The sequence below is a fragment of the Temnothorax nylanderi genome, unplaced genomic scaffold (assembly GCF_030848795.1).
Source record: "Temnothorax nylanderi isolate EJ_2023f unplaced genomic scaffold, tnyl_v1.0 TNYL_tig0692_pilon, whole genome shotgun sequence".
Taxonomy (NCBI): Eukaryota; Metazoa; Arthropoda; class Insecta; order Hymenoptera; family Formicidae; genus Temnothorax; species Temnothorax nylanderi.
In genome coordinates, this window is record NW_027249754.1 from 7,943 (window position 1) to 19,979 (window position 12,037).

Consider the following 12,037-nt stretch of genomic DNA (forward strand, 5'->3'; position numbering starts at 1 on the left):
AATTATCTGGGTGACTCACAAACCTTTTTAATCACACTTCATAACTCTTCATACGAAATACAAACGATTCCGTATAAAAACTTTTATTAATTTATCTATTTCGGCTAAATGCATGGTGTAAAAATAATTAATTAATTACGATTAAACGAATGACTCACAAACCTTTTCAATTGCACTTCAAAAGTCTTCATACGAAATACAAACGATTTCATATGGTAGATTCTTTCCCGGACATTCATTTCCGGTCAAATACATACGAATCTCCTAGTGCGGCGTAGAACCAAATTTAAATCGATGGAAACGTGACTCGCCTCGCCTCGAGGCGCAGTCAGTCACGTTTCCATCGACTTAAATTTGGTTCTACGCCGCACTAGGAGCGAATTAACGACTTCGGTGGAAACTAGACCAGTGTGAATCTGTGATTAGTACATACCACAAATTTCTGAATATTGTCCAAAAAATAGTCCTGGGCGGTTTATGAATAGTATAGTTTGATTAATGCTGGGTCTACAATGCGAGTCGCAAAGTCGTGAGTCGCAAGAATTGACCAATCACAGTCGATTATTCTCCTCAAATTAGACTGTGATTGGTCAATTCTTGCGACTCACGACTTTGCGACTCGCATTGTAGACCCAGCATTAAAGGCCATTGCACGTAACAAAGTTAGTCATAATCATAATGTCGTAAAGCCTTGTGTATGTACACGATACTAGAAATCGGTCCGAGTTTCGGTTTAAGCCAATGAAACTGCTGCTTTTCTGTCAGAGCTGCAAGTTGATTAACTAAAGCCTTGTGTACACGATACTAGAAATCGGTCCGAGTTTCGGTTTAAGCCAATGAAACTGCTGCTTTTCTGTCAGAGCTGCAAGTTGATTAACTAAAGCCTTGTGTACACGATACTAGAAATCGGTCCGAGTTTCGGTTTAAGCCAATGAAACTGCTGCTTTTCTGTAAGAGCTGCAAGTTGATTGGCTTAAACCGAAACTCGGACCGATTTCTAGTATCGTGTACACAAGGCTTTAAACCGAAACTCGGACCGATTTCTAGTATCGTGTACACAAAGCTTAAGAAAATAGACCAATCACTCTCGATTATTCTTCAAGTGCGAGAAGAATAATTGACTGTGATTGGTCTATTTTCTTACAGCCTTACGATTATGACTAAAATTTTGTAACGTGCAATGGCCTTGACAGTGATTCAGACTTTGTTAACAAACAGTGGCAAATCTAGCCGTATTGTCCGCTGAAAACCGGCAGGAGCCAATAAAAGAGAAGAAGAAGAAGAGAAGTGTTCACAGACTTCTGATGGTACCACAAAGAATTTCAAAACTTCCATAGGTCCGAGGTTATCATCAAATGAGCAAAACTCGTCGCAGAAATTAAAAGAACCGACCATTCGTGATTCAGATGAATTAAATGCAATTAAAACAGTAAGGGCCGATATCACAGTCTTCGATTAACGTGATTTTCCGATTAAACTCACTCTGCATCTCTTTCTAACTGTCCCCCTAGAAAGAGACGAAGAGTGAGTTTAATCGGAGGATCACGTTAATCGGAGACTGTTGCATACTTTTTAAGCCGTGATCAGACTACGGATTGAGATTGAGATTGGATTGAAATTTGACCAATTAGAGCAAAGTTCACTAAACTTGAAGTTAGTTTTCTTTATTCTGATTGATTAAATTTCAATCCAATCTCAATCCCAATCCGTAGTCTGATCACGGCTTTACGGCTATTGTAGACGAGCCATTAAGGCCCAGTTTCACAGTGGCCAGTTAGCTTAAGGTGGTCCTTTCGCCGACACAGCTAGTCAAGTAACAGTCCGTCATGAGGTAATTGAAAACAAACATATTGACAAACATTACACAACATCCCAATAATTATAATAATATAACATGATTTTACACGCACGATTTAATCGTATTTAATTATTTACTAATTAAAAAAATATCACAATAGTAGTGCGGTTGGACTCGTTTTAGGTTAGGTCAGGCATGACAGTAAAGCCTTGTGTACACGATACTAGAAATCGGTCCGAGTTTCGGTTTAAGCCAATGAAACTGCTGCTTTTCTGTAAGAGCTGCAAGTTGATTGGCTTAAGCCTTGTGTACACGATACTAGAAATCGGTCCGAGTTTCGGTTTAAGCCAATGAAACTGCTGCTTTTCTGTAAGAGCTGCTAGTTGATTGGCTTAAACCGAAACTCGGACCGATTTCTAGTATCGTGTACACAAGGCTTTAAACCGAAACTCGGACCGATTTCTAGTATCGTGTACACAAGGCTTTAAACCGAAACTCGGACCGATTTCTAGTATCGTGTACACAAGGCTTTACGGGCTGCGTCGGAAGCATCTCAAGCATCACTCGGGTGTGCTCCCTTCTCCTTCTAATTTGCTGAGATAGAAGGAGAGGGGAGTGTGCTCGTGTGCGCTCGGGTGACGTTTCCGAACGCAGCCGTCGCAGCCACGAGTAAAGCAATATGCGATTGGATCCACTACTTATTTAACCTCATATATCAGAGCAAAACATTCGGCAAGCCCTTATTTTCAAGGTACGTACGAAATCCGGAAACTTCAGGGAATATTTTAAGACATGAATAATGTATTCATCTGATCGCTAAGTATATGTATTATTCGTTGAAAACCTCGGCCGTGGCGATTTGCATCATTCTATCTTTCTCGTTCATTAGATGTAAACAAGGATAGAATGACAATAGCACGCTCCGCGAACGCACATTTAGATTGACTTATTTCTTGTAAAGTGTCGGTAACCTCACCTGATTTTTCGTACATATGCCCCTTATTACTGTATATTTAACATATATCAAATTTAGGTACCTATCTAATACTTGTTCTCACGAAAGGACCACCTTAATCGGAGGATCACGTTAATCGGAGACTGCGATATCGGCCCTTACTGTTTTAATTGCATTTAATTCATCTGAATCACGAATGGTCGGTTCTTTTAATTTCTGCGACGAGTTTTGCTCATTTGATGATAACCTCGGACCTATGGAAGTTTTGAAATTCTTTGTGGTACCATCAGAAGTCTGTGAACACTTCTCTTCTTCTTCTTCTCTTTTATTGGCTCCTGCCGGTTTTCAGCGGACAATACGGCTAGATTTGCCACTGTTTGTTAACAAAGTCTGAATCACTGTTAGCGTAGCGAAGTCTAAATGGAAATTACTGGAAGTCTGAATGGAAATCAATGCAGACAGTAAACAGTCGCAATACTTAAAAAAATTTTCCTTCTGGACAAAACACGTCCGAACTGGTCCGCGCACGTTAGTCAGCTGTGAACAGTGTGAACACCTGACCTCTGACGGTGTGTATTTGTCTTGTGGCCCAAGGCCTGGCCCAATCGTTTCTCTGTAGCCCAGAGACATGATTGGTTGTTCACCGCATCGTTTCTTGTCGCGCTCTATGCGCATCGGCCATAAGATCGCTCATAAATGGCGCCAAAACAAGGATTTGTGACAAAGAACACAACGGAGAAACTTTCGGGACGTTGAGACGTTGACTTCAATCATCTGGACTCGGCGTGACACGGAGAATTTTATTCGCGAAAGTTCGTGTCAGAGTGAGAGCTGTGAGAGAGATGGCTTCCGCCAGAAACCTGAGGAGGTCTACGCGAGTGACAACTCGCGTGAAATACACGGAGGATAGCGACGACGGAATACCTGAGGGCACTGGTAAGATTATATTAATTATAAATTACGCACGTAAATTGGAGTTTAATCCGTTTTAGAATCTGTTCGACCTCTTGAGATTTCATTTATGTTATCTATTTTTGTTGTACTGCACTGCCAATGTAGCCTGCACGTTGTTTTGCAGCTCGAGCTGACATACTGAAGGCTGAATTAGAGAAGCAGCTTCAGGATGTCGAAGAGGATGTACAGAAACCACATGGTAATTGATGAAGATTTATATATGAATTTGTCACTTTACTTTTATCTAACATTGTATGTTAATGCGCTTCAGAATTATTTTCCGAGAAGGATGTGTGTGGAAGAAAACTGTATGGATTTCAAACACCAACGAAAAGGAATAGCATGATACTTAAAGCCAATCAGTGTCGTACACCCGAGACCCCAAAAAGTTTCAAGACACTTCCAGTTCTAAAAATTGTTCTTGAAAAGATTACGTCAAGTCCTGAAAGTCAAGCAAACAGCGAGGATGTTGATACCAAAGGTACGGTATATCTTGTTTTATAAAGATTTTGCTGCAAATTATTGAAAAACCTATTTGCATCTTTTTAATTTCGTTTTCTTTTTGATAACCATTAGTGTCTCGAAAACGGTATTTGCCCAGTGTAAATTCAAGTGGCGATGAGAGCGTGTCGGAAGACAGTGAATATGTACCTATGGATAATGAAAGCAGTTCAGAGCCTGACGAAACTTCTGATAAAAGTGAGGATAGCGAGAATTCTGATGTGAGTAAGGAAAACGATGCTAGAAGGGGAATTAAGCAAAAAGTGTCAAAACCTTTGCCGAAACCTTTGCCAAGACGTGAGATACAAAGTACACCTAGAAAAACAGGGAGAGGACGTAAGACTGTTGCTTACAAGGATTATGTAAGTTAGGATTAACAGGACTATCTTGAATATTTGGCAAATTATGTAAATAATATTTTAATTATGATCTATATCTATACTTAATTAATTAATTTTTTTTTAAAGCACATGAAAACCGACGAGTACTTTGAATCTCAATCAGAAAAGACAGTTACGTCTGATCGTACATTAGGAAGACTTCGGAACGCTCGTCTTACTGAAGAAACACTGGAAGAATTATTAACAAATCAGAATCATATTTCTACGATACATAAGAAACGTATTTGTTCATTGACAGAGAATTGTAGATCGTTCTTTTCTATGTGGCAATTCATATTGGAGTAAGTATTAAGTAGTATGGATATGGAAAATGTTCTTTGATGGTACTTTACTCTAAGACGTATGTTATATTTTAGAGAAGGTTACAGTCTATTGCTTCATGGAGTAGGCTCAAAAAGGAATTTAATAAACGATTTCCATAATGAGATAGCAGATCATCCAACGTTAGTTATAAATGGATTTTTTCCTAGCTTAACGCTGAAAGATGTAAGTGAAATGTATATTGTAATTAATTAATAGTGTAATGTAATTAATAAGTGTATTAATTAATTAAAAAGATATTTATAAAAGCTATAGTATGTATTAAATTTCATTTCAGATACTCGATAACATAATAACGGATTTATTAGATTTAGATTGCCCAGCGAATCCTAATGATTGTTTAGAACTTATCGAAACGGTTATGAAAGATAATCCGGATGATCGGCTTTACTTAATAATTCACAATATAGATGGGATAATGCTGCGTTCGAATAAAGTTCAAAATATTCTTGCCAGTTTAGCAGCCATTCCGAATATCCATGTCGTAGCGTCTGTCGATCACGTAAATGCACCACTCCGTAAGTTACATTTATTTTTACGCTAAATTGGAGCTGATTTGTTACTAATTTGTCACTAATTATTTTAGTTTGGGACCATATAAAACGCGCAAAGTTTAATTTTTATTGGTGGGATGCGACAACATTATTGCCATATCAAGCGGAAACTTCGTACGAAAGTTCCTTGCTGGTTCAACAAAGCAGTGGACTCGTGCTGTCTTCTCTCCAGAATGTCTTCCTGTCTCTCACCTCAAACGCTCGAACAATTTACCTAATTCTTGTCAAATACCAATTGAGCAACAGCAGTAGGAATTTCGCAGGTGATTATCGCTCAACTACCGTTCTGTTAGCTGTAATAATTAATTTGTTTATTATTTGATGATGCCATTTTAGGGATGCCGTTCAAGGATCTGTATCGAGCAGCACGCGAACAGTTTCTGGTCAGTTCCGATTTGGCATTAAGGGCGCAGTTAACTGAATTTATCGATCATAAATTACTACGAACTAAACGCACAGTTGACGGTGCTGAACATCTATTAATACCCCTCGATAAGGCTCTCCTTAAACAATTTATGGAACAGCATGGATCGTAATTTATTTGGTGCATTTAGAAAGGTATATATTTTTGTAAAATAGTCGATATAATAAAGAAGATAAAGGAATTAACAGTTTAATGACTGTACTAAACTGTTAATTCCTTTATTATATATAATTAATTTATCGCATTTTATTTATATATGTAATGTTATACGATCATTAATATTTTTTTATACATTTATTAAAAGGAAGTACATCGAAATGTGACATAATCGTTTTATTGCGTTTAATGTAATTAATCAATATAATATAAAAAGTTTTTGCAACAAAATATAATCTTTTATCGCCGCAAATCATGATTAAATTGAAGCTTGTTTAATTCTGTTCTTTTTAAATATAGAGTAAAAAATTAAATGTTAAGTTTAAGAAAAAATGTTCGATTTGATACGATATACGACAATTCAAATCCAAAATCAATTTGAAATCCCTTTGATGCATGTACAGACGGCGTCATTAACATGCTTCCACCTGAAGGCATAGTACATGTAACGTGCACTATAGAAATCCCCAGAACACAGCTAGGAAATCCTCTAGGAAAGCATTAATGACGCCGTCTGTACAATAAGCAATAATATTAACACGGCTTGTATTTAATTAGCATTTATATCTAATTTCGGAGTTCACGTGACCCGACCAGACCATAGCGCGCGCGTGCGCGACGCGCTCAGTGAGATCGTCCCGCCATAATGCGATTCGCGGAGCGTCGCGAAGTTAGCGCGAGTCAAACAAAGGCGCCAACCGTGTCCGCTATTATTTTTACTTTTACGTTCGCGATAAATGAACAGCGCGCGAGAGAAGTGATCCGATGTGCCGATGTGGTCGCGCGATGAGCAGCGGCGCGCCGCTTCCACGCGCGATCATCGTCGCCCCCGGGCCCGAGATGACGGTCTCGGCGGGACGAAATCGCGCCGTGGCGAAATCGAACGGCGGTGTTAGGTTACCCGCAGTGGAGCGCGGCGCCGCGAAGCTGTCCGATTCGCGTCGATTGCGACTTCGATAATCGCAATCAGTTCGAAAGTCGCGATCGGCGCCAACGGTCGGTCGGTTTGTCGGTGTTTGTCGGTCGGACGCTGTCGCGATTGGCATCCAATTCTCTTCCGCGGGTCAAAGGGAAAGGAAATTTCGGTCCGTCCGGCCGTCGTGCCCGCAGCTGCTGTGCTCGCGAGACTCGCGGGAGCACGAATTCGCGAAAATCCGTGAGATCGGTGGATGGCGCACGGCCGTCCGCTGCGGCCGGCATCGTCGACGTAAACAACGCGCTGGCTCGCATGACCGCTCTGACCTTACACTGGTAAGTCGCACGCGCGCGCAACCTTGACTTTCAGAGCGAGTTGTGCACGGAGAGGAAGGAGAGAAAGGGAGAGCGAGACGCCGCGTCGAGCGTCGAGCGTCGAGTCGCGGACAAGTAGCGGCGTGTACACGTTTTTCCTGCGTAATCACCGCGATGTCACCCGCGAGATATTCGCGAAGCCCTCGACGTTCGTGTCGGCACGTCGGGGTGTAAGGACGTTTCTGAATCTCAAGCGCCGTTGCCGATCCGTCGACTCTCTTGGTGTACTTTGCATGGAATCTTTGAATTTTATGGTGCGAGAGAGGTAACGATTCCTCTGGAATACTTTCTCTTTACAATTAGATTCTCAATTTCTTTCCTCGCTGTGAGACAAGGATGGAGTCACAGCTGATTAACCGAGGGGTAGTTATCGTTGAACTGCCGGTGGAACACATGGTTATGTCGATTAGCCTGTGTCATTTTTGTACCTTGCCAGTTGAATATAAACTTTGTCTCCAGACATGTGTGCTCGCATAACTGATATGAGGATTTATTTGTTGCAGGTTGCGTTCGAAGGAGTCTGCGTGACTGCGTCAATTGTCACACCGAGTCAATTGTTAAGCTCTTTTCATCAAGTCTCCTAGGTGAGTGTTTTAAGTCATGCTTTTCCTCTTTTCCCCTTTGAAAGAAGGGAAACACTGTGGAGCAATAAATTACCATCAGCTGCCAATATGGAGCAGCTTAACTGTGAATGCTGTTTGTTGCCTGTGTTTATTATTCCAAACCGAATTAAATTCGCATACATGTTACTTTTATCTCGTTATCTGCCAGATTTCATGCAATGGCACAATCATTGCTACACACTGTATCTGAAAGAACACTGTGCACAGGTATGTGTAATCGATAAAGCGCAATGCATTAACCAATGTATTCATTTCCTTTTATTGTGATTTTTCTAATGTATCTGACAAAGAGCAGCTTGGAAGTTCTTTCGCCTACCTAGCTGTTTTGATTGGCACTTTGAAACTTGGTACTTGTTTTGTGAATTTTATGTAATCGTTAGGAGGACACGAAACAGTATTATAGACGTGTTCTGCTTAAGCTTGCAAGATCTATTTGTGCTTGACAGTGCAACATGATTATTTTCAAGCTATTACTGTTGTCACTGCCAAGATTTGATCGACAGGAAAACATTGAGCGCTATTTTATATAAAAAATTAATAAGTATTATTACTTCTGGATTATTACGTCATAAAGATTAATAGACAAAGAATTATGCAGAAAGCTGAAAATATCTCTTAGTTCGGAAGTTTTAAACAAAAACGTAGAGTCTTTCATAAGAGTTATCAAATTGCTTGACGTACAAATTACTTGGATGATGCCATTCAATCTATTTATAATCGAATCGATCGACTATTTCTAAGGTTTTATTAAAATTTTATTACATTGCGGAAATAATTTATCTCTTCTCTGTTGGACGTTTGATTCATGAATATAGAGAGATTCTCGTTGAATTTCTCATTTAGGAATTTTTAATGCACTTTTATGAAGCAGTATTTTTGTAATATTTCGTAATATTAAACGGAGGAGGTATACCATGCCTCCAAATGCACGTTGCGAGGAAATTAATTCCTAACACATGTTGACAGATGGCGTACATTGTATATATCTTTGCCCTAACAACGTTATAGACCAATATAGACGATGGAATGCATTTTACTAAAATCTGAGAAGTTACAACTTTGCTAATTAAATATTCCTTTTAACATGATTAAACATTAATATAGTTTAAATTAATATTCAACGTTATTAATATAATTTTCTGTTTATCGCCAAGTTTAAATGCTCTTTGTCGACTTCCTATTTGAATTGACTTGACCGCTATTTGTTTATTCTTTCGCTGATATTGGAAACGTTTTCGCAAAACAATATCGTGTTTAAACTTTGAACAGCGATACTTGTAACGAAAGTATCGGGCTTTCAGGAAGGAGAACAATCGGTTTTCACTCCGCGCGTCGCTCTCGGGATAATAGCTCGGGTGAGCGGTTTCGGTTGAGTCTTAAACGGGCGTGGAATTACATTCGTGTCAAATTGTCCCTGTTGTCTAACGTATACAAATACGGCCGGCTTGGACGACGCCGAATTTATAATCGTTCAGATTGAGCCGAGAGATTTCTCCAAAGTTTTATTAAAATCTCTTTATGGCGCGGAAGTAATTCGCCCCTTCTCCGATAGACACTCGACTCGTGGGCGTTGAGAAATGCTCACTGAATCATTCATTTAAAACAGTAGAGGTTGCTCCTCCAGATAACGTCGATCGTTAAAGAAAAGCCTATTAATATTTATCAGACGAAGGAGATGCTTCGCGAACGATTAAAAAGAAAATCTCAGCACGTCCAAAAATTCAGGTTATTTTAAAATCACGTTTCTCACACACTCACAAAATTTATAAGCTCGCGGCCTCTTATCGTGGAAATTCAAATTTTATTATTGAATCGTTATTCCCGAGGAAAGTTACTCGATTTTCTTCTCTTAGTAATTAAAACCGATATCCAGCTCGTAACGTTAGCAACAATTTCGGACACGCGAAAGTCGGGAAACCTGCAAAAGTTTACTTTCATATATTGATCACGTATCTTTCTCTAACTCCGTTAACGTCGCGCAACTGTTTCGCCGATTTCACTTTTGCCAAGACAAACTAATTTCTCCCAGCTACGATTTCCCGAGAAAACCGCTCGATAGCGTCGAGATTTGATGCGCGAACGAATGAACAAACGAGGGAACGGAGGGAGAGATTTGCTTTCGCCTCGAATGACTCGAATTCGACGTCGTTCGCTCGCTCGCTCGCCCGCTCGCGCGCACTTGATTATGAAACGTCCTGTACGAGGCGATACTTTCACTATCGCGGCCAAGTTTCATAATTATTATTATCGAGGCCATACGTAGGTCGAAGAGGAGACTGTCAAGAGAAAAGGGTTTGGCTCATCTTTCACTAACCGTCGCTTCGAACAATGGCGCCTTAATTAGAGGGAAGAACAAGAACTCTAATTTTATTTCGTACCGAATGCCCACTTGTGTGCAAACGATACGTTCCTCGATAAATTCAACATTAACCTTAACGAAAATTTAATGGCAGTTCTAATTATGACATTATGCAAATTTAATTTCGTTGACGCGAATCTTTCTTTTTAATTGAAATTTAATTAGGGCTTTATCTGCTTGAAGCTTTACCTTTAATAGGAATTTAATTAGCGTTTTAATTCTCACGGCATTTGCGGTCTGTTACGTTACGAAGTATGACATACAATGGGCATTCGTTCAATCGACGCGTGTTTGTTTCAGTCGACTTCGAATTCGCCGAAGAATCTGTCGTTTGAAAAACGGGGTTAGTGACGAGACACCCTACGTACACGTACGCACACGCACACACACACGCGCGCGCGTGAAACTTTTGTCCTAGCCGTATCACGGCTTTGTTACGTGTACGTGTCACGTTGCGTGACCGAGAAATCATTTTTCCAGCGTGATCGCCGCGCCGATCACCGGTTAGCAATTCCCTCGTCAAGGCTCGTTGTCTCTTTCTCTCTTTCTCTCTCTACTTCTGCCCCCCCTCTCTCTCTCTCTCTCTCTCTCTCTCTCTCTCTCTCTCTCTTTCTTTCTCTTTCTCTCTCTTTCTCTCGGACGGTGCACGTGCGAAGTAACGTTCGTGTAACTAGTTTTGCTCGTATCTAATATCCGCCGTGTGTGGCGTCATTGGTGGCTCTATTAACGAACGAGGAGCTAGGTCGACGTCGACATGCGCGTTTTATTCGGATCTCTCTTTTTCTCTCTCTCTCTCTCTCTCTCTCTCTCTCTCTCTCTCTCTTTCTCTCAAAGCTTAAATAGTTTCAATTCTTACTAATCTTTCTCATGATGGAAGATCTTTTCCGTGGTAAATACTCCATCGTTACAGGAGGATCTGGATACTAAAATAAACTAAAAGGGACAAATAAAAATTCGATGATTGATAGGAAAAAGATATTCCGAAAAGTTGGTCGATGATTAGATATCCTCGTTAATCCAGGAGTAGCGAGCAGATAACCGAGGGGAGAATTATAGATCAGTATGCAGAATTAGTATGCAGAGGGACGTGTCTGAGCTAAAACCGGAAGGCTGGACTCAGCTCACGCTTTCACAATTAAGTCGCGGGCTTTGCCATCGTTTACGCTCAAGATTGTCTTGCTGTTGTTCAGCAATAAAAATTATAAAAGAAATGGGATTTACTTATTGTAACAGGTTGTTAGGAACATATTGGTTATTTTCCGTAGACTGATAACTTATTGGATGAGGGAACGACTGTGTGTGAGACACTAGATTTCGTTTAGTAATGGTACACACAATTTTGACGATTACGATGCTTCAGGCATGTACGATATGGTAACTTCCGACGCGCGTACGATAACGATTTGATTCTGCATGCAATGCGACAAATATCGTTGACGTTCGATTAATCAATCGCCATGGAATGGGGCTCTCTTCGCGGGGGTGAGGGAAAGAGGAAGAGGGTGATAGTCATTCCAGACGAAGGAAGGAGCCCCCTTCCGAGGTCGAGTCGGGGTTGCTGTACGTGCACGAGCATTGCGCAAGAGCATTCACCCCGCTCAATACTCAGTGACAGCACACAGAGATATAGAACTCTGAAAATGTACAGTGTACACACGAGAGAGAGAGAGAGAGAGAGAGAGAGAGAGAGAGAGAGAGAGA

The 12,037-nt window shown here is 40.5% G+C and overlaps 1 protein-coding gene across 2 annotated transcripts in view; it reads left to right on the forward strand.

The window, feature by feature from the left end:
* The first annotated feature begins 3,347 nt into the window (after positions 1-3,347).
* Positions 3,348-12,037, forward strand: part of Orc2 (origin recognition complex subunit 2) — a 63,470-nt gene continuing 54,780 nt past the window's right edge. The window contains exons 1-10 of one of the 2 annotated variants that reach the window (XR_011721704.1): positions 3,348-3,689; positions 3,832-3,906; positions 3,979-4,188; positions 4,284-4,570; positions 4,676-4,890; positions 4,966-5,095; positions 5,208-5,448; positions 5,517-5,747; positions 5,821-6,042; positions 7,858-7,938. Coding sequence is in view for 1 of the 2 variants with exons in the window: in XM_071724037.1 (XP_071580138.1) it covers positions 3,596-3,689; positions 3,832-3,906; positions 3,979-4,188; positions 4,284-4,570; positions 4,676-4,890; positions 4,966-5,095; positions 5,208-5,448; positions 5,517-5,747; positions 5,821-6,020 (1,683 nt within the window). In the remaining variant the exon portion in view is untranslated. Of the gene's footprint in view, positions 3,690-3,831; positions 3,907-3,978; positions 4,189-4,283; positions 4,571-4,675; positions 4,891-4,965; positions 5,096-5,207; positions 5,449-5,516; positions 5,748-5,820; positions 6,144-7,857; positions 7,939-12,037 lie in introns of those variants that run through there. The other variant, XM_071724037.1, reaches the window with a different exon arrangement.